The sequence below is a fragment of the Phyllobates terribilis genome, unplaced genomic scaffold (assembly GCF_046119375.1).
Source record: "Phyllobates terribilis strain yellow unplaced genomic scaffold, ASM4611937v1 Scaffold_7__3_contigs__length_470593459, whole genome shotgun sequence".
Taxonomy (NCBI): Eukaryota; Metazoa; Chordata; class Amphibia; order Anura; family Dendrobatidae; genus Phyllobates; species Phyllobates terribilis.
The window spans coordinates 21151135-21173428 of record NW_027362767.1 but is presented as its reverse complement, the minus strand read 5'-3'; the positions used below and the strand labels follow the sequence as shown (position 1 = coordinate 21173428).

The 22294-nt window shown below is 57.5% G+C and overlaps 1 protein-coding gene across 1 annotated transcript in view; it reads left to right on the top strand.

Annotated features, from left to right (window-relative positions):
- Positions 1–931: 931 nt before the first annotated feature.
- The window catches only part of TRIP11 (thyroid hormone receptor interactor 11), a 42748-nt gene continuing 21385 nt past the window's right edge, over positions 932–22294 (top strand). Inside the window, exons 1-10 of the mRNA XM_073638248.1 lie at positions 932–1292; positions 15006–15070; positions 15156–15266; positions 15412–15678; positions 16656–16724; positions 17313–17478; positions 17838–18173; positions 18411–18451; positions 18533–18631; positions 21856–22035. Of these exons, the coding sequence (XP_073494349.1) occupies positions 1145–1292; positions 15006–15070; positions 15156–15266; positions 15412–15678; positions 16656–16724; positions 17313–17478; positions 17838–18173; positions 18411–18451; positions 18533–18631; positions 21856–22035 (1482 nt within the window). The 5' untranslated portion in view covers positions 932–1144. The remainder of the gene's footprint in view (positions 1293–15005; positions 15071–15155; positions 15267–15411; positions 15679–16655; positions 16725–17312; positions 17479–17837; positions 18174–18410; positions 18452–18532; positions 18632–21855; positions 22036–22294) is intronic.

Genomic DNA, 22294 nt, shown 5'->3' with positions numbered 1-22294 from the left:
TGCTGAGCCGTGTATCTAATCCTATTCTGTGTGATACTGTCTGCTGAGCCGTGTATCTAATCCTATCCTGTGTGATACTGCCAGCTGAGCCGTGTAACTAATCCTATCCTGTGTGATACTGTCTGCTGAGCCGTGTATCTAATCCTATCCTGTGTGATACTGTCTGCTGAGCCCTGTATCTAATCCTATCCTGTGTGATACTGTCTGCTGAGCCGTGTATCTAATCCTATCCTGTGTGATACTGTCTGCTGAGCCGTGTATCTAATCCTATCCTGTGTGATACTGCCTGCTGAGCCGTGTATCTAATCCTATCCTGTGTGATACTGTCTGCTGAGCCGTGTATCTAATCCTATCCTGTGTGATACTGTCTGCTGAGCCGTGTATCTAATCCTATCCTCTGTGATACTGTCTGCTGAGCCGTGTATCTAATCCTATCCTGTGTGATACTGTCTGCTGAGCCATGTATCTAATGCTATCCTGTGTGATACTGTCTGCTGAGCCGTGTATCTAATCCTATCCTGTGTGATACTGTCTGCTGAGCTGTGTATCTAATCCTATCCTGTGTGATACTGTCTGCTGAGCCGTGTATCTAATCCTATCCTGTGTGATACTGTCTGCTGAGCCGTGTATCTAATCCTATCCTGTGTGATACTGTCTGCTGAGCCGTGTATCTAATCCTATCCTGTGTGATACTGTCTGCTGAGCCGTGTATCTAATCCTATCCTGTGTGATACTGTCTGCTGAGCCGTGTATCTAATCCTCTCCTGTGTGATACTGTCTGCTGAGCCGTGTATCTAATCCTATCCTGTGTTATACTGTCTGCTGAGCCGTGTATCTAATCCTATCCTGTGTTATGTTGGTGTAGCTCATCTCATCACGTGTCGTATTCCTGCAGTGGCCCCGCCCCCTCGGTTGGAGGACCTTCGCTGTCCCGGCATGCCCTGCGCTGTGGACACGTCGCTCCGGTCTGACCATAGAGCCGTGTGTTATGGCTGCCGTCGTGTTGGCGGAGCTCGGTTCGGAGCTGTAGTCGGGACATGCGGCGGTGACGCTGAGCTCCGGGCCGGGTGTCCACACGCTTTGCGCTCGGTGTGAGTTTCCGGCTGTGCCGGGGATTTTCGAGGGTCTCCGTTCTCCTGCCGCCATGGCTTCCTGGTTCGGGGGTCTGGGTTCCGGCCTGGGCCAGTCCCTTGGACAGGTGGGCGGCAGCCTGTCCTCCCTCAGTGGACAGATCTCCAACTTCACCAAGGACATGTTACTGGAGGGGGCGGAGGAGCAGCAACAGCCGCCCGGTAAGAGAATGGTGACCCCTGAGAGAGCGGCCAGACAGACTGCGCCCCAAGAGAGAGCCACGGGGGGGACTGATCCACTGGGGAGACTGTGCCTCCAGAGAGAGCCACGGGGGGGCTGATCCACTGGGGAGACTGTGCCTCCAGAGAGAGCCACGGGGGGGCTGATCCACTGGGGAGACTGCGCCACCGGAGAGAGCGGCCAGAGGGAGCTGCGGGGGGAGGCTGCGCCCCCAGAGGGAGCCGCCAAAGAGAGCCACTGGGGACACTGTGGCACCGGGGGACTGCGCCCCCAGTCAGAGTGGCCAGAGAGAGCCACCGGGGAGACTGTGCCCCCAGAGAGAGCCACGGGGGGGACTGATCCACTGGGGAGACTGTGCCTCCAGAGAGAGCCACGGGGGGGACTGTGCCTCCAGAGAGAGCGGACAGGGAGAGCCACCGGGGAGACTGCGCTCCCAGAGAGCGCCACGGGGGGGGCTGCACTCCCAGAGAGATGTACCCCCAGAGAGAGCGGCCAGAGGGAGCTGCGGGGGGAGGCTGCGCCCCCAGAGGGAGCCGCCAAGGAGAGCCACTGGGGACATTGTGGCACCGGGGGACTGCGCTCCCAGTCAGAGTGGCCAGAGAGAGCCACCGGGGAGACTGCGCCTCCAGAGAGAGCGGACAGGGAGAGCCATGGGGGGGCTGCACCCCCAGAGAGAGCGGCTAGAGGGAGCTGCGGGGGGAGGCTGCGCCCCCAGAGGGAGCCGCCAAAGAGAACCACTGGGGAGACTGTGGCACCGGGGGACTGTGCCCCCAGTCAGAGCAGCCAGAGAGAGCCACCGGGGAGACTGATCCACCGAGGAGACTGCGCCCCCAGAGAGAGCCACGGGTGGAGGCTGCGCCCCCAGAGGGAGCCACCAAAGAGAGCCACCGGGGAGATTGCACCCCCAGAGAGAGCCACGGGGGGAGACTGCACTCCCAGAGAGATGCACCCCCAGAGAGAGCGGCCAGAGGGAGCTGCGGGGGGAGGCTGCGCCCCCAGAGGGAGCCGCCAAAGAGAGCCACTGGGGAGACTGTGGCACCGGGGGACTGCGCTCCCAGTCAGAGTGGCCAGAGAGAGCCACCGGGGAGACTGCGCCCCCAGAGAGAGCGGCCAGAGGGAGCTGCGGGGGGAGGCTGCGCCCCCAGAGGGAGCCGCCAAAGAGAACCACTGGGGAGACTGTGGCACCGGGGGACTGTGCCCCCAGTCAGAGCGGCCAGAGAGAGCCACCGGGGAGACTGATCCACCGAGGAGACTGCGCCCCCAGAGAGAGCCACGGTTGGAGGCTGCGCCCCCAGAGGGAGCCGCCAAAGAGAGCCACCGGGGAGACTGCACCCCCAGAGAGAGCCACGGGGGGAGACTGCACTCCCAGAGAGATGCACCCCCAGAGAGAGCGGCCAGAGGGAGCTGCGGGGGGAGGCTGCGCCCCCAGAGGGAGCCGCCAAAAAGAGCCACTGGGGAGACTGTGGCACCGGGGGACTGCGCCCCTAGTCAGAGCGGCCAGAGCGAGCCACCGGGGAGACTGCACCCCCAGAAAAAGCGGCCTGAGAGAGCCACCGAGGAGACTGCGCCCCCAGAAAAAGCGGCCTGAGAGAGCCACCGAGGAGACTTCGCCCCCAGAAAAAGTGGCCTGAGAGAGCCACCGAGGAGACTTCGCCCCCAGAAAAAGTGGCCTGAGAGAGCCACCGAGGAGACTGCGCCCCCAGAAAAAGCGGCCAGAGAGGTCCACCTGCGAGACTGCGCCCACAGCTGTTTTGGCCTTTTTTTTTTTTTTTTCTAGATGCTGAAAAACTTATTTAACTTGGCCATCCTGAGTAACCCCCAGAATTATATTCGAGAGCTGCACTCATTATTCTGCTGGTGCAGTCACTGTTTACATACATTACTGATCCTGAGTTACATCCTGTATTATACTCCAGAGCTGCACTCACTATTCTGCTGGTGCAGTCAGTGTACATACATTACATTACTGATCCTGAGTTACATCCTGTATTATACTCCAGAGCTGCACTCACTATTCTGCTGGTGCAGTCACTGTGTACATACATTACATTACTGATCCTGAGTTACATTCTGTATTATACTCCAGAGCTGCACTCACTATTCTGCTAGTGCAGTCACTACATGGACTGAATTGATAGGTTGAGCAGACAGGATGCAGCACCAGGGTTGGTTTGTCACAGCGTCTGATCACCTTTCACTATGATACAATCCTTGGTGACATTTAGTTCTTTTCTGTTATGTCCCAGTGTAGAGAATTCTCTTAGACATACAGTACAGACCAAAAGTTTGGACACACCTTCTCATTTAAAGATTTTTCTGTATTTTCATGACTATGAAAATTGTACATTCACACTGAAGGCATCAAAACTATGAATTAACACATGTGGAATTATATACTTAACAAAAAAGTGTGAAACCACTGAAAATATGTCTTATATTCTAGGTTCTTCAAAGTAGCCACCTTTTGCTTTGATGACTGCTTTGCACACTCTTGGCATTCTCTTGATGAGCTTCAAGAGGTAGTCACTGGAAATGGTTTTCACTTCACAGGTGTGCCCTGTCAGGTTTAATAAGTGGGATTTCTTGCCTTATAAATGGGGTTGGGACCATCAGTTGTGTTGTGCAGAAGTCTGGTGGATACACAGCTGATAGTCCTACTGAATAGACTGTTAGAATTTGTATTATGGCAAGAAAAAAAGCAGCTAAGTAAAGAAAAACGAGTGCCCATCATTACTTTAAGAAATGAAGGTCAGTCGGTCCAAAAAATTGGGAAAACTCTGAAAGTGTCCCCAAGTGCAGTTGCAAAAACCATCAAGCACTACAAAGAAACTGGCTCCCATGAGGACCGCCCCAGGAAAGGAAGACCAAGAGTCACCTCTGCTTCTGAGGATAAGTTTATCCGAGTCACCAGCCTCAGAAATCGCAGGTTAACAGCAGCTCAGATTAGAGACCAGGTCAATGCCACACAGAGTTCTAGCAGCAGACACATCTCTACAACAACTGTTAAGAGGAGACTTTGTGCAGCAGGCCTTCATGGTAAAATAGCTGCTAGGAAACCACTGCTAAGGACAGGCAACAAGCAGAAGAGACTTGTTTGGGCTAAAGAACACAAGGAATGGACATTAGACCAGTGGAAATCTGTGCTTTGGTCTGATGAGTCCAAATTTGAGATCTTTGGTTCCAACCACCGTGTCTTTGTGCGACGCAGAAAAGGTGAACGGATGGACTCTACATGCCTGGTTCCCACCGTGAAGCATGGAGGAGGAGGTGTGATGGTGTGGGGGGGCTTTGCTGGTGACACTGTTGGGGATTTATTCAAAATTGAAGGCATACTGAGCCAGCATGGCAACCACAGCATCTTGCAGCAGCATGCTATTCCATCCGGTTTGCGTTTAGTTGGACCATCATTTATTTTTCGACAGGACAATGACCTCAAACACACCTCCAGGCTGTGTAAGGGCTATTTGACCAAGAAGGAGAGTGATGGGGTGCTACGCCAGATGACCTGGCCTCCACGGTCACCAGACCTGAACCCAATCGAGATGGTTTGGGGTGAGCTGGACCGCAGAGTGAAGGCAAAAGGGCCAACAAGTGCTAAGCATCTCTGGGAACTCCTTCAAGATGGTTGGAAGACCATTTCCGGTGACTACCTCTTGAAGCTCATCAAGAGAATGCCAAGAGTGTGCAAAGCAGTCATCAAAGCAAAAAGTGGCTACTGTGAAGAACCTAGAATATAAGACATATTTTCAGTTGTTTCACACTTTTTTGTTAAGTATATAATTCCACATGTGTTAATTCATAGTTTTGATGCCTTCAGTGTGAATGTACAATTTTCATAGTCATGAAAATAATGAAAAATCTTTAAATGAGAAAGTGTGTCCAAACTTTTGGTCTGTACTGTACATGTCAAACTCTGGCCCGAAGGGTGATTATATTTGGCCCCTGATACCAGAACCACCACCCTTATGTGGGGCCCATTATACTGTATGGAGCACTGTGTGGGGCCCATTATACTGTATGGAGGACTATGTGGGGCCCATTATACTGTATGGAGCACTATGTGGGGCCCATTATACCGTATGGAGCACTGTGTGGGGCCCGTTACACCGTATGGAGCACTGTGTGGGGCCCGTTACACCGTATGGAGCACTGTGTGGGGCCCGTTACACCGTATGGAGCACTGTGTGGGGCCCGTTACACCGTATGGAGCACTGTGTGGGGCCCGTTACACCGTATGGAGCACTGTGTGGGGCCCGTTACACCGTATGGAGCACTGTGTGGGGCCCGTTACACCGTATGGAGCACTGTGTGGGGCCCGTTACACCGTATGGAGCACTGTGTGGGGCCCGTTACACCGTATGGAGCACTGTGTGGGGCCCGTTACACCGTATGGAGCACTGTGTGGGGCCCGTTACACCGTATGGAGCACTGTGTGGGGCCCGTTACACCGTGTGGAGCACTGTGTGGGGCCCGTTACACCGTGTGGAGCACTGTGTGGGGCCCGTTACACCGTGTGGAGCACTGTGTGGGGCCCGTTACACCGTGTGGAGCACTGTGTGGGGCCCGTTACACCGTGTGGAGCACTGTGTGGGGCCCGTTACACCGTGTGGAGCACTGTGTGGGGCCCGTTACACCGTGTGGAGCACTGTGTGGGGCCCGTTACACCGTGTGGAGCACTGTGTGGGGCCCGTTACACCGTGTGGAGCACTGTGTGGGGCCCGTTACACCGTGTGGAGCACTGTGTGGGGCCCGTTACACCGTGTGGAGCACTGTGTGGGGCCCGTTACACCGTGTGGAGCACTGTGTGGGGCCCGTTACACCGTGTGGAGCAATGTGTGGGGCCCGTTACACCGTGTGGAGCACTGTGTGGGGCCCGTTACACCGTGTGGAGCACTGTGTGGGGCCCGTTACACCGTGTGGAGCACTGTGTGGGGCCCGTTACACCGTGTGGAGCACTGTGCGGGGCCCGTTACACCGTGTGGAGCACTGTGCGGGGCCCGTTACACCGTGTGGAGCACTGTGCGGGGCCCGTTATACCGTGCGGAGGGCACTGTGCGGGGCCCGTTATACCGTGCGGAGGGCACTGTGCGGGGCCCGTTATACCGTGCGGAGGGCACTGTGCGGGGCCCGTTATACCGTGCGGAGGGCACTGTGCGGGGCCCGTTATACCGTGCGGAGGGCACTGTGCGGGGCCCGTTATACCGTGCGGAGGGCACTGTGCGGGGCCCGTTATACCGTGCGGAGGGCACTGTGCGGGGCCCGTTATACCGTGCGGAGGGCACTGTGCGGGGCCCGTTATACCGTGCGGAGGGCACTGTGCGGGGCCCGTTATACCGTGCGGAGGGCACTGTGCGGGGCCCGTTACACCGTGCGGAGGGCACTGTGCGGGGCCCGTTACACCGTGCGGAGGGCACTGTGCGGGGCCCGTTATACTGTGCGGGGCCCGTTATACCGTGCGGAGGGCACTGTGCGGGGCCCGTTATACCGTGCGGAGGGCACTGTGCGGGGCCCGTTATATCGTGCGGAGGGCACTGTGCGGGGCCCGTTATACCGTGCGGAGGGCACTGTGCGGGGCCCGTTATACCGTGCGGAGGGCACTGTGCGGGGCCCGTTATACCGTGCGGAGGGCACTGTGCGGGGCCCGTTATACCGTGCGGAGGGCACTGTGCGGGGCCCGTTATACCGTGCGGAGGGCACTGTGCGGGGCCCGTTATACCGTGCGGAGGGCACTGTGCGGGGCCCGTTATACCGTGCGGTGGGCAGTGTGCGGGGCCCGTTATACCGTGCGGTGGGCAGTGTGCGGGGCCCGTTATACCGTGCGCAGGGCAGTGTGCGGGGCCCGTTATACCGTGCGCAGGGCAGTGTGCGGGGCCCGTTATACCGTGCGCAGGGCAGTGTGCGGGGCCCGTTATACCGTGCGCAGGGCCCGTTATACCGTGCGCAGGGCAGTGTGCGGGGCCCGTTATACCGTGCTCTGGGCAGTGTGCGGGGCCCGTTATACCGTGCTCTGGGCAGTGTGCGGGGCCCGTTATACCGTGCGCAGGGCAGTGTGCGGGGCCCGTTATACAGTGTGCGGGGCCCGTTATACCGTGCGCAGGGCAGTGTGCGGGGCCCGTTATACCGTGCGCAGGGCAGTGTGCGGGGCCCGTTATACCGTGCGCAGGGCAGTGTGCGGGGCCCGTTATACCGTGCGCAGGGCAGTGTGCGGGGCCCGTTATACCGTGCGCAGGGCAGTGTGCGGGGCCCGTTATACCGTGCGCAGGGCAGTGTGCGGGGCCCGTTATACCGTGCGCAGGGCAGTGTGCGGGGCCCGTTATACCGTGCGCAGGGCAGTGTGCGGGGCCCGTTATACCGTGCGCAGGGCAGTGTGCGGGGCCCGTTATTCCGTGCGCAGGGCAGTGTGCGGGGCCCGTTATTCCGTGCGGAGGGCAGTGTGCGGGGCCCGTTATTCCGTGCGCAGGGCAGTGTGCGGGGCCCGTTATTCCGTGCGGAGGGCAGTGTGCGGGGCCCGTTATTCCGTGCGGAGGGCAGTGTGCGGGGCCCGTTATTCCGTGCGGAGGGCAGTGTGCGGGGCCCGTTATTCCGTGCGGAGGGCAGTGTGCGGGGCCCGTTATTCCGTGCGGAGGGCAGTGTGCGGGGCCCGTTATTCCGTGCGGAGGGCAGTGTGCGGGGCCCGTTATTCCGTGCGGAGGGCAGTGTGCGGGGCCCGTTATTCCGTGCGGAGGGCAGTGTGCGGGGCCCGTTATTCCGTGCGGAGGGCAGTGTGCGGGGCCCGTTATTCCGTGCGGAGGGCAGTGTGCGGGGCCCGTTATTCCGTGCGGAGGGCAGTGTGCGGGGCCCGTTATACCGTGCGCAGGGCAGTGTGCGGGGCCCGTTATTCCGTGCGCAGGGCAGTGTGCGGGGCCCGTTATACAGTGTGCGGGGCCCGTTATTCCGTGCGGAGGGCAGTGTGCGGGGCCCGTTATACCGTGCGGTGGGCAGTGTGCGGGGCCCGTTATACCGTGCGGTGGGCAGTGTGCGGGGCCCGTTATACCGTGCGGTGGGCAGTGTGCGGGGCCCGTTATACCGTGCGGTGGGCAGTGTGCGGGGCCCGTTATACCGTGCGGTGGGCAGTGTGCGGGGCCCGTTATACCGTGCGGTGGGCAGTGTGCGGGGCCCGTTATACCGTGCGGTGGGCAGTGTGCGGGGCCCGTTATACCGTGCGGTGGGCAGTGTGCGGGGCCCGTTATACCGTGCGGTGGGCAGTGTGCGGGGCCCGTTATACCGTGCGGTGGGCAGTGTGCGGGGCCCGTTATACCGTGCGGTGGGCAGTGTGCGGGGCCCGTTATACCGTGCGGTGGGCAGTGTGCGGGGCCCGTTATACCGTGCGGTGGGCAGTGTGCGGGGCCCTTTATACCGTGCGGTGGGCAGTGTGCGGGGCCCGTTATACCGTGCGGTGGGCAGTGTGCGGGGCCCGTTATACCGTGCGGTGGGCAGTGTGCGGGGCCCGTTATACCGTGCGGTGGGCAGTGTGCGGGGCCCGTTATACCGTGCGGTGGGCAGTGTGCGGGGCCCGTTATACCGTGCGGTGGGCAGTGTGCGGGGCCCGTTATACCGTGCGGTGGGCAGTGTGCGGGGCCCGTTATACCGTGCGGTGGGCAGTGTGCGGGGCCCGTTATACCGTGCGGTGGGCAGTGTGCGGGGCCCGTTATACCGTGCGGTGGGCAGTGTGCGGGGCCCGTTATACCGTGCGGTGGGCAGTGTGCGGGGCCCGTTATACCGTGCGCTGGGCAGTGTGCGGGGCCCGTTATACCGTGCGCAGGGCAGTGTGCGGGGCCCGTTATACAGTGTGCGGGGCCCGTTATACCGTGCGCAGGGCAGTGTGCGGGGCCCGTTATACCGTGCGCAGGGCAGTGTGCGGGGCCCGTTATACCGTGCGCAGGGCAGTGTGCGGGGCCCGTTATACCGTGCGCAGGGCAGTGTGCGGGGCCCGTTATACCGTGCGCAGGGCAGTGTGCGGGGCCCGTTATACCGTGCGCAGGGCAGTGTGCGGGGCCCGTTATACCGTGCGCAGGGCAGTGTGCGGGGCCCGTTATACCGTGCGCAGGGCAGTGTGCGGGGCCCGTTATACCGTGCGCAGGGCAGTGTGCGGGGCCCGTTATACCGTGCGCAGGGCAGTGTGCGGGGCCCGTTATACCGTGTGCGGGGCCCGTTATACCGTGCGCAGGGCAGTGTGCGGGGCCCGTTATACCGTGCGCAGGGCAGTGTGCGGGGCCCGTTATTCCGTGCGCAGGGCAGTGTGCGGGGCCCGTTATTCCGTGCGGAGGGCAGTGTGCGGGGCCCGTTATTCCGTGCGGAGGGCAGTGTGCGGGGCCCGTTATTCCGTGCGGAGGGCAGTGTGCGGGGCCCGTTATTCCGTGCGGAGGGCAGTGTGCGGGGCCCGTTATTCCGTGCGGAGGGCAGTGTGCGGGGCCCGTTATTCCGTGCGGAGGGCAGTGTGCGGGGCCCGTTATTCCGTGCGGAGGGCAGTGTGCGGGGCCCGTTATTCCGTGCGGAGGGCAGTGTGCGGGGCCCGTTATACCGTGCGGAGGGCAGTGTGCGGGGCCCGTTATTCCGTGCGCAGGGCAGTGTGCGGGGCCCGTTATACAGTGTGCGGGGCCCGTTATTCCGTGCGGAGGGCAGTGTGCGGGGCCCGTTATTCCGTGCGGAGGGCAGTGTGCGGGGCCCGTTATTCCGTGCGGAGGGCAGTGTGCGGGGCCCGTTATACCGTGCGGTGGGCAGTGTGCGGGGCCCGTTATACAGTGTGCGGGGCCCGTTATTCCGTGCGGAGGGCAGTGTGCGGGGCCCGTTATTCCGTGCGGAGGGCAGTGTGCGGGGCCCGTTATTCCGTGCGGAGGGCAGTGTGCGGGGCCCGTTATACCGTGCGGTGGGCAGTGTGCGGGGCCCGTTATACCGTGCGGTGGGCAGTGTGCGGGGCCCGTTATACCGTGCGGTGGGCAGTGTGCGGGGCCCGTTATACCGTGCGGTGGGCAGTGTGCGGGGCCCGTTATACCGTGCGGTGGGCAGTGTGCGGGGCCCGTTATACCGTGCGGTGGGCAGTGTGCGGGGCCCGTTATACCGTGCGGTGGGCAGTGTGCGGGGCCCGTTATACCGTGCGGTGGGCAGTGTGCGGGGCCCGTTATACCGTGCGGTGGGCAGTGTGCGGGGCCCGTTATACCGTGCGGTGTGCGGGGCCCGTTATACCGTGCGGTGTGCGGGGCCCGTTATACCGTGCGGTGTGCGGGGCCCGTTATACCGTGCGGTGTGCGGGGCCCGTTATACCGTGCGGTGGGCAGTGTGCGGGGCCCGTTATACCGTGCGGTGGGCAGTGTGCGGGGCCCGTTATACCGTGCGGTGGGCAGTGTGCGGGGCCCGTTATACCGTGCGGTGGGCAGTGTGCGGGGCCCGTTATACCGTGCGGTGGGCAGTGTGCGGGGCCCGTTATACCGTGCGGTGGGCAGTGTGCGGGGCCCGTTATACCGTGCGGTGGGCAGTGTGCGGGGCCCGTTATACCGTGCGGTGGGCAGTGTGCGGGGCCCGTTATACCGTGCGGTGGGCAGTGTGCGGGGCCCGTTATACCGTGCGGTGGGCAGTGTGCGGGGCCCGTTATACCGTGCGGTGGGCAGTGTGCGGGGCCCGTTATACCGTGCGGTGGGCAGTGTGCGGGGCCCGTTATACCGTGCGGTGGGCAGTGTGCGGGGCCCGTTATACCGTGCGGTGGGCAGTGTGCGGGGCCCGTTATACCGTGCGGTGGGCAGTGTGCGGGGCCCGTTATACCGTGCGGTGGGCAGTGTGCGGGGCCCGTTATACCGTGCGGTGGGCAGTGTGCGGGGCCCGTTATACCGTGCGGTGGGCAGTGTGCGGGGCCCGTTATACCGTGCGGTGGGCAGTGTGCGGGGCCCGTTATACCGTGCGGTGGGCAGTGTGCGGGGCCCGTTATACCGTGCGGTGGGCAGTGTGCGGGGCCCGTTATACCGTGCGGTGGGCAGTGTGCGGGGCCCGTTATACCGTGCGGTGGGCAGTGTGCGGGGCCCGTTATACCGTGCGGTGGGCAGTGTGCGGGGCCCGTTATACCGTGCGGTGGGCAGTGTGCGGGGCCCGTTATACCGTGCGGTGGGCAGTGTGCGGGGCCCGTTATACCGTGCGGTGGGCAGTGTGCGGGGCCCGTTATACCGTGCGGTGGGCAGTGTGCGGGGCCCGTTATACCGTGCGGTGGGCAGTGTGCGGGGCCCGTTATACCGTGCGGTGGGCAGTGTGCGGGGCCCGTTATACCGTGCGGTGGGCAGTGTGCGGGGCCCGTTATACCGTGCGGTGGGCAGTGTGCGGGGCCCGTTATACCGTGCGGTGGGCAGTGTGCGGGGCCCGTTATACCGTGCGGTGGGCAGTGTGCGGGGCCCGTTATACCGTGCGGTGGGCAGTGTGCGGGGCCCGTTATACCGTGCGGTGGGCAGTGTGCGGGGCCCGTTATACCGTGCGGTGGGCAGTGTGCGGGGCCCGTTATACCGTGCGGTGGGCAGTGTGCGGGGCCCGTTATACCGTGCGGTGGGCAGTGTGCGGGGCCCGTTATACCGTGCGGTGGGCAGTGTGCGGGGCCCGTTATACCGTGCGGTGGGCAGTGTGCGGGGCCCGTTATACCGTGCGGTGGGCAGTGTGCGGGGCCCGTTATACCGTGCGGTGGGCAGTGTGCGGGGCCCGTTATACCGTGCGGTGGGCAGTGTGCGGGGCCCGTTATACCGTGCGGTGGGCAGTGTGCGGGGCCCGTTATACCGTGCGGTGGGCAGTGTGCGGGGCCCGTTATACCGTGCGGTGGGCAGTGTGCGGGGCCCGTTATACCGTGCGGTGGGCAGTGTGCGGGGCCCGTTATACCGTGCGGTGGGCAGTGTGCGGGGCCCGTTATACCGTGCGGTGGGCAGTGTGCGGGGCCCGTTATACCGTGCGGTGGGCAGTGTGCGGGGCCCGTTATACCGTGCGGTGGGCAGTGTGCGGGGCCCGTTATACCGTGCGGTGGGCAGTGTGCGGGGCCCGTTATACCGTGCGGTGGGCAGTGTGCGGGGCCCGTTATACCGTGCGGTGGGCAGTGTGCGGGGCCCGTTATACCGTGCGGTGGGCAGTGTGCGGGGCCCGTTATACCGTGCGGTGGGCAGTGTGCGGGGCCCGTTATACCGTGCGGTGGGCAGTGTGCGGGGCCCGTTATACCGTGCGGTGGGCAGTGTGCGGGGCCCGTTATACCGTGCGGTGGGCAGTGTGCGGGGCCCGTTATACCGTGCGGTGGGCAGTGTGCGGGGCCCGTTATACCGTGCGGTGGGCAGTGTGCGGGGCCCGTTATACCGTGCGGTGGGCAGTGTGCGGGGCCCGTTATACCGTGCGGTGGGCAGTGTGCGGGGCCCGTTATACCGTGCGGTGGGCAGTGTGCGGGGCCCGTTATACCGTGCGGTGGGCAGTGTGCGGGGCCCGTTATACCGTGCGCAGGGCAGTGTGCGGGGCCCGTTATACCGTGCGCAGGGCAGTGTGCGGGGCCCGTTATACCGTGCGCAGGGCAGTGTGCGGGGCCCGTTATACCGTGCGCAGGGCAGTGTGCGGGGCCCGTTATACCGTGCGCAGGGCAGTGTGCGGGGCCCGTTATACCGTGCGCAGGGCAGTGTGCGGGGCCCGTTATACCGTGCGCAGGGCAGTGTGCGGGGCCCGTTATACCGTGCGCAGGGCAGTGTGCGGGGCCCGTTATACCGTGCGCAGGGCAGTGTGCGGGGCCCGTTATACCGTGCGCAGGGCAGTGTGCGGGGCCCGTTATACCGTGCGCAGGGCAGTGTGCGGGGCCCGTTATACCGTGCGCAGGGCAGTGTGCGGGGCCCGTTATACCGTGCGCAGGGCAGTGTGCGGGGCCCGTTATACCGTGCGCAGGGCAGTGTGCGGGGCCCGTTATACCGTGCGCAGGGCAGTGTGCGGGGCCCGTTATACCGTGCGCAGGGCAGTGTGCGGGGCCCGTTATACCGTGCGCAGGGCAGTGTGCGGGGCCCGTTAATCCGTGCGCAGGGCAGTGTGCGGGGCCCGTTAATCCGTGCGCAGGGCAGTGTGCGGGGCCCGTTATACCGTGCGCAGGGCAGTGTGCGGGGCCCGTTAATCCGTGCGCAGGGCAGTGTGCGGGGCCCGTTAATCCGTGCGCAGGGCAGTGTGCGGGGCCCGTTAATCCGTGCGCAGGGCAGTGTGCGGGGCCCGTTAATCCGTGCGCAGGGCAGTGTGCGGGGCCCGTTAATCCGTGCGCAGGGCAGTGTGCGGGGCCCGTTAATCCGTGCGCAGGGCAGTGTGCGGGGCCCGTTAATCCGTGCGCAGGGCAGTGTGCGGGGCCCGTTAATCCGTGCGCAGGGCAGTGTGCGGGGCCCGTTAATCCGTGCGCAGGGCAGTGTGCGGGGCCCGTTAATCCGTGCGCAGGGCAGTGTGCGGGGCCCGTTAATCCGTGCGCAGGGCAGTGTGCGGGGCCCGTTAATCCGTGCGCAGGGCAGTGTGCGGGGCCCGTTAATCCGTGTGCGGGGCCCGTTATACAGTGTGCGGGGCCCGTTATTCCGTGCGCAGGGCAGTGTGCGGGGCCCGTTATTCCGTGCGGAGGGCAGTGTGCGGGGCCCGTTATACCGTGCGGAGGGCAGCTTGCGGGGCCCGTTATTTTGTATACTGGTTGGCCCGTGACTTTGTCCAAGACTTTTATTTTGGCCCTCTGTGTGTTTGACATCCCTGCTCTAAGATAAATGTCCTGGACTCCAGACTGATACATTATAACAAACTATAGGGACAGGGGAGAGGTTTGTGCTGCTCATGTGTTTATCTCCCAGAGAATTGTGTGGACTGAGTACAGTTTTATGAGCCTCACAAATGTAGTATTTGGTCACTTCCGTTTTTTAGCGTCTGGATGTAAAAATGCAAAAATAAAATCATTTTCACTGACAGGGCAGGAAGCAGAGGTTTTGAAAATGATAATTCAAGTCCAAAGTCTTAAAAAGTTGCAAGAATTTTTATTATATGCAGGATCAGGGTAATTATACCGGCCCTTTAAGACTGAACTGTGCAGATTTCTGCTCTTGTTCCCTTTACCTTGATGTGGATTGAACTTTCCATTTTATGCTGTTATTAGAGCAGTCTCAGCGCTACAATGTGCTCATTGTACTGGCCGCTTGGCTTCCATCCTGAGAGGCGCAGGAATTAAATTAAATCTCTTTATTAAAATTCTTCCTCAAGCAGTTGTTTCTCCTGTGAGAGTTTCTGAAACTTCATGTCTCATTCCCTGCTTGCTTTTAGTGAATAGAACCATTCTCTTGTACGCTGGTGCTGAGTGCAGCTCTGGAGTATAATACAGGATAAGTAATGTATGTACACAGTGACTGCACCAGCAGAATAGTGAGTGCAGCTCTGGAGTATAATACAGGAGGTAACTCAGGATCAGTAATGTATGTACACAGTGACTGCACCAGCAGAATAGTGAGTGCTGCTCTGTAGTATAATACAGGATGTAACTCAGGATCAGTAATGTATGTACACTGTGACTGCACCAGCAGAATAATGAGTGCAGCTCTGGAGTATAATACAGGAGGTAACTCAGGATCAGTAATGTATGTACTCTGTGACTGCATAGTGAGTGCAGCTCTGAAGTATTATGGTAAATATAATTATGTCCTTGTGCTTTGTTATAGAGGGAGGTGCGGAGCTGCACATGTCCCGGGACATAGAGAGTATCCAGGCTCTGCAAAAGTCAGAGGTAAGGGCTGTCGCTGTCTGATCCCTCAGGAGTGTCTGGTTTTGATAGCCGTCTATCACCACTTCTGCTTTTACTTGATTTGCAGAACGATAGGCTGAAGAAATTGTGTTCGGAACTGGAAGTCAAACTGGAGTCGGCTGAACTACAAGTAAAGCAGCAATCTGTGGACTACAGGAACCGGCTGCAGCAGAAAGAGGTGCGGGGCTTGTGCTAAATGTCTCGTGTTAAACCGGATGTTAGATTATATACTGGTGTAGGCCTCACATGGAGACCTTGCCGTGTGAGCAGCTGCTATGTCTGCTGGGCATAGACCAGTGACGGGTGGTGTTACTTGCACTTAGGTGGAGATCAGCCATCTCAAGGCCAAGCTCAACTCTGTCCAGGATGAGATACAGAAATATGAAGTTACTGCGCAACTTTCCAGCGTCTCTTTACAAGCTGCCGACTCTTCCGCCTTCATGTCCAGCATTCAGCCGCCGCTCTCCAGCTTTCAAAGAGACGATATGGACTTTGGGGACGTTATCTGGTCTCAGCAAGAAATCAACACGTTATCCAGTGAGGTGTCCAGGCTTAAGGCGGAGGTGTCTCACTGGAAGCACATGGCAGAGGTGACCCACTGACTTAGAGGGGTCTTCCAGCCCTGGCAAACACTGTTAGGATTCATCCCTGCTAGCCAATGTGAAGTGTGCAATTTGTATATCACACACTGTTAGTATTAGGTTTAGTTTGTTTGCTTAGAGATTGCTCTGGTGTGAATTAAAGGGTTATTCTTTTCTACTGACTTAGTTATATTTTTGCATTGCTGCATCACAGTGAAGCTGACGTTCCAGGGCGTTTGTTGGTTTACACCGCCCCTGTCAATCACGTGTTGCTGTCAGGACTTCACCACCTTGCTGTGTTTTTCCCATGTCTCTGTGCAGCGATTGTAGGGTAGTGCACATGAGCTGTCCTATAAACATTAAAGAGGAGGATATTAATGTCCTATCATTAGAATAGGTCATGGATATCAGGTGCGGGTCTGACACACATCACCCCACAGATTAGCTGATTGCAGGCCCAGCAGGAACTACACAGTGCACAGCACCATAAATTGTGTAGTGGCCATTCCCTGTACTGCAACTCACGTCACATTCACTTCATTAGAGCTGAGCTGCAGTACCAAGAACAGCCACTACAGTGTATAGCGCTGTGCTGTTACTGCACACAGCTGATTGGCTGGCCCAGACTTTAGTCCTCCATCAATCTGATATTAATGATCTGTCCTAAGAATAGTTAATGACTAAGTCCTGGACAACCCTTTTATTGCTGCTGGCAATGTTCCTTTTATAGAAAGTAACCAATTACTTTTCTGTAGGAGGATTTTTATAATTGCCGCCAGCTGGATTACAGCTGATCTCTGGGGCTCCATTTGATCAGTAATTTGCTCATCATTGGGGGCATTCTTAATAAAAATGGATTGACCTTAGTGATGTAACATTCCTTCTCCTCCGGGACTTGCTCAGTATTCCGACAATGACAAGAATTATCATATTCACAGACGAGGTCGTCTCGTATCGGTTATTGATGATTTGATTTATCTTTTCAGTCTTCAAAACTTCAAGGTTCCCAGAGTGCTGACACCAGCGAGATCTGCGAGCTGCAACGTACCGTGAAGGTAAAATTGGTGGATACTTGTTGTTTTCATTTTTTGATTCCAATGTGCACAAGTCAAAAGTATTAAGAAATTACCTGTTAATGTTGCTTAATGCTGAGCAAGGAGGGGTGTCCCCTGAAGAGGCTGCGGCGCGGGCTCCCCAGGAGAGATGGAGCAGTGCTAGGGTGATCCATGAGGCAAGGCGGTGCTGTGCGGGGGACGACCCCGGAGTAGGGGGCGGTGCTGCGCGCTGGCTGCCTCGGAGAAGGAGGAGGCGGCGGCGGCGCCGTGCGCTGGCTCCCCCTGGAGAAGGAGGCGGCGCCGTGCGCTGGCTCCCCCCGGAGAAGGAGGTGGCGCCGTGCGCTGGCTCCCCCCGGAGAAGGAGGCGGCGCCGTGCGCTGGCTCCCCCCGGAGAAGGAGGCGGCGCCGTGCGCTGGCTCCCCCCGGAGAAGGAGGCGGCGCCGGGGACCTCTGGCGGTGTCTGGGGCCGTACTGATGTAGACACAGCCGTGCATTGGGTTCCTTCTGCTTCTCACCTCTTGTAGCTGAGCCCTGGACCAGACAGTGATGTTTTCCGGCCAATGACCTTTTTATTTCCCTTGGTGCCAGGATCTTAAGCAGAAGATGAGCCAAGACATTGACGATCATCAGCACGAGCTCTCAGCGCTACAAGATGCTCATCGGCAGAAACTGGCGGAGATCACAAGGCGGCACCGAGAGGAGCTGGGAGAATATGAGGAGCGGATCGAGGAGCTGGAGGAGCAGCTGAACACTGGTCAGTGGCCTCGCACGTATAAAGGCTTAAATAGCAAACTAATATAAAAAAATTATATTGTGATTGTTTGGTGTTTAAATACACCACTGTTATCCTACCCATCTATCACTGGAGTACGACGGCTACTCATCAGTCTGCATTTTGTCTGTATACCTGGGATGTTTTCATGGAAACCAAAACAACAACCTCCATTCTTTACACTGAAGGCTGGAGCTAATATTATATAATGCATTGTATTTATGACTCTCCTGCTCATTCTATGGATGCAGCCATGTAAAGACGTTTCTTAGCGTCTTCTTTGTTTACTCCAAAGAACAGGACGGGTTTTCACCCCCTTCTATATCACCTTGGTATTTTAGGGGCGGCAGAAGGAACCTCTGACAACTCCAAAGTGTTCGAACTACAGAAAACCATTCTCTCCCTGGAAGCTGCAAATGCTGAATGCTCCCACAAGATTCAGGAGCTGGAGCAGAAAGTGAGCGAGCTACGTTCTCTGGCATCGTCCTCCGAGGAGGAGAGGAGTGTCCTGCAGATTGAGAAGGAGCTGGTGATAAATGAGAGGAGCGTCTTGTCTATGGACTATGAGAAGCTGGTGTCTGACTACACAGAGCTGCAGAAATCTGGGGGCGCGGGGGGCTCAGGAGACGTCACTAACCTGAAGCAGGAGGTCCTGCGCTTACAGGAAGCATTATATGGTAAGATCTCAACGGGTATACACACAATGTGTACAGGGGTTGTCCAGGCGTGGGATTAAGGAGTCTGTACCTCTGCATCCTGTTTAGGGCATCTGCTGTTACGTCCCTCTGCTGCACTTTACAATGCACCTCCTCTTGTTTAGATTAATTGCAGCACAAACAAGCAGAGCTGCAGTGTAAAGCATGGCACAGGCATTTTAACGCAGTTTGAGCTATTTCATTTTTTCCCCTTTTCAGATGCTGAAAAAGAAATGAACAGATTGTCTCCATCTGATCAGGTAACCGCAAGTGCAGATCACCACATGTTATATGGGGGGGGATGTCTGCTTCAATATTGAGCATCGGATTTAATTTTACAGATGGACGGCGACTCGATGCCACAGAGTAAAGACGAGATGGAGCTAGAAAATAAGAGACTAGTATTGGAGGAGGAGGTGAAACGGCTGGAGAAAGAAAAGGTGACTATAAAGAGCTGTGTGTATCAGTGCTGTGATAATACGTAGTAATAGGGCCTGGAATAACATTGTCATCAGAAACGCCACCTATCCATCACCAGAGATCAGCGGTGACATCACTGAGAATGCCTCCTATCCATCACTAGAGATCAGCGGTGACATCACTGAGAATGCCTCCTATCCATCACCAGAGATCAGCGGTGACATCACTGAGAATGCCGCCTATCCATCACCAGAGATCAGCGGTGACATCACTGAGAATGCCTCCTATCCATCACTAGAGATCAGCGGTGACATCACTGAGAATGCCGCCTATCCATCACTAGAGATCAGCGGTGACATCACTGAGAATGCCGCCTATCCATCACTAGAGATCAGCGGTGACATCACTGAGAATGCCGCCTATCCATCACTAGAGATCAGCGGTGACATCACTGAGAATGCCGCCTATCCATCACCAGAGATCAGCGGTGACATCACTGAGAATGCCTCCTATCCATCACTAGAGATCAGCGGTGACATCACTGAGAATGCCGCCTATCCATCAGCGGTGACATCACTGAGAATGCCGCCTATCCATCACTAGAGATCAGCGGTGACATCACTGAGAATGCCGCCTATCCATCACTAGAGATCAACGGTGACATCACTGAGAATGCCACCTATCCATCACTAGAGATCAGCGGTGACATCACTGAGAATGCCGCCTATCCATCACCAGAGATCAGCGGTGACATCACTGAGAATGCCGCCTATCCATCACCAGAGATCAGCGGTGACATCACTGAGAATGCCGCCTATCCATCACCAGAGATCAGCGGTGACATCACTGAGAATGCCGCCTATCCATCACTAGAGATCAGCGGTGACATCACTGAGAATGCCGCCTATCCATCACTAGAGATCAGCGGTGACATCACTGAGAATGCCGCCTATCCATCACTAGAGATCAGCGGTGACATCACTGAGAATGCCGCCTATCCATCACTAGAGATCAGCGGTGACATCACTGAGAATGCCGCCTATCCATCACCAGAGATCAGCGGTGACATCACTGAGAATGCCGCCTATCCATCACCAGAGATCAGCGGTGACATCACTGAGAATGCCGCCTATCCATCACTAGAGATCAGCGGTGACATCACTGAGAATGCCGCCTATCCATCACTAGAGATCAGCGGTGACATCACTGAGAATGCCGCCTATCCATCACTAGAGATCAGCGGTGACATCACTGAGAATGCCGCCTATCCATCACTAGAGATCAGCGGTGACATCACTGAGAATGCCGCCTATCCATCACTAGAGATCAGCGGTGACATCACTGAGAATGCCGCCTATCCATCACTAGAGATCAGCGGTGACATCACTGAGAATGCCGCCTATCCATCACTAGAGATCAGCGGTGACATCACTGAGAATGCTGCCTATCCATCACTAGAGATCAGCGGTGACATCACTGAGAATGCCGCCTATCCATCACTAGAGATCAGCGGTGACATCACTGAGAATGCCGCCTATCCATCACTAGAGATCAGCGGTGACATCACTGAGAATGCCGCCTATCCATCACCAGAGATCAGCGGTGACATCACTGAGAATGCCTCCTATCCATCACTAGAGATCAGCGGTGACATCACTGAGAATGCCGCCTATCCATCAGCGGTGACATCACTGAGAATGCCGCCTATCCATCACTAGAGATCAGCGGTGACATCACTGAGAATGCCGCCTATCCATCACTAGAGATCAACGGTGACATCACTGAGAATGCCACCTATCCATCACTAGAGATCAGCGGTGACATCACTGAGAATGCCGCCTATCCATCACCAGAGATCAGCGGTGACATCACTGAGAATGCCGCCTATCCATCACCAGAGATCAGCGGTGACATCACTGAGAATGCCGCCTATCCATCACCAGAGATCAGCGGTGACATCACTGAGAATGCCGCCTATCCATCACTAGAGATCAGCGGTGACATCACTGAGAATGCCGCCTATCCATCAGCGGTGACATCACTGAGAATGCCGCCTATCCATCACCAGAGATCAGCGGTGACATCACTGAGAATGCCGCCTATCCATCACCAGAGATCAGCGGTGACATCACTGAGAATGCCGCCTATCCATCACTAGAGATCAGCGGTGACATCACTGAGAATGCCGCCTATCCATCACTAGAGATCAGCGGTGACATCACTGAGAATGCCGCCTATCCATCACTAGAGATCAGCGGTGACATCACTGAGAATGCCGCCTATCCATCACCAGAGATCAGCGGTGACATCACTGAGAATGCCGCCTATCCATCACCAGAGATCAGCGGTGACATCACTGAGAATGCCACCTATCCATCACCATAGATCAGCGGTGACATCACTGAGAATGCCGCCTATCCATCACTAGAGATCAGCGGTGACATCACTGAGAATGCCGCCTATCCATCACTAGAGATCAGCGGTGACATCACTGAGAATGCCGCCTATCCATCACCATAGATCAGCAGTGACATCACTGAGAATGCCGCCTATCCATCACCAGAGATCAGCGGTGACATCACTGAGAATTCCACCTATCCATCACCATAGATCAGCGGTGACATCACTGAGAATGCCGCCTATCCATCACTAGAGATCAGCGGTGACATCACTGAGAATGCCGCCTATCCATCACCATAGATCAGCAGTGACATCACTGAGAATGCCTCCTATCCATCACCAGAGATCAGCGGTGACATCACTGAGAATGCCGCCTATCCATCACCAGAGATCAGCGGTGACATCACTGAGAATGCCGCCTATCCATCACCAGAGATCAGCGGTGACATCACTGAGAATGCCGCCTATCCATCACCAGAGATCAGCGGTGACATCACTGAGAATGCCGCCTATCCATCACCAGAGATCAGCAGTGACATCACTGAGAATGCCGCCTATCCATCACCATAGATCAGCAGTGACATCACTGAGAATGCCGCCTATCCATCACCAGAGATCAGCAGTGACATCACTGAGAATGACACCTATCCATCACCAGAGATCAGCAGTGACATCACTGAGAATGCCGCCTGTCCCTTCTACTAATGCAATTGAGGGTGGCAGCTTGTGGTATGCTTTGTACTTTCCGCTCCTCTGGTTCTCTTACCATGTTTAGTATCTCAGGCATCTGATGGAAGGACTATTGCATTTATTTCCTTTTTAATATTGGTTTCCTTCCTTTTAGGATGCACTCAGGGCAGAATTGGATTTTGTGTTGTCCTCATCTGTGAAGGAATCTGATTTGGAGCAACTGCGAAGAGATCTGGAAGAAAAGGAGCGGATGCTGCAGGAAAGTATTTCAGAGAAAGAGACACTCGGTGCAGAACTTGAAGAGCTGGACACACAGAATCAGGAAGCCATGCAGGTAGCCTGCTGTTCTGTGCACATCATGTGAAACTGCAGCTGACTTAATTCAGATTTTTTCCTAAAATGAACCAATTACCTCATATATTATGGGAGGAGAAGTTGCACTGAAAATGTAAAAATAAATAAATTAGGAACTATATTTTCAAAATCCATTCAAATACTGCAGCGTTTCAGAGGCAGCTTTAAATGGGTTTTGGCAACTTTCTAGCACAAAGGGTTAATGTCTTGAGTAGTTCCGCTTTATTGCTTACGGAGTT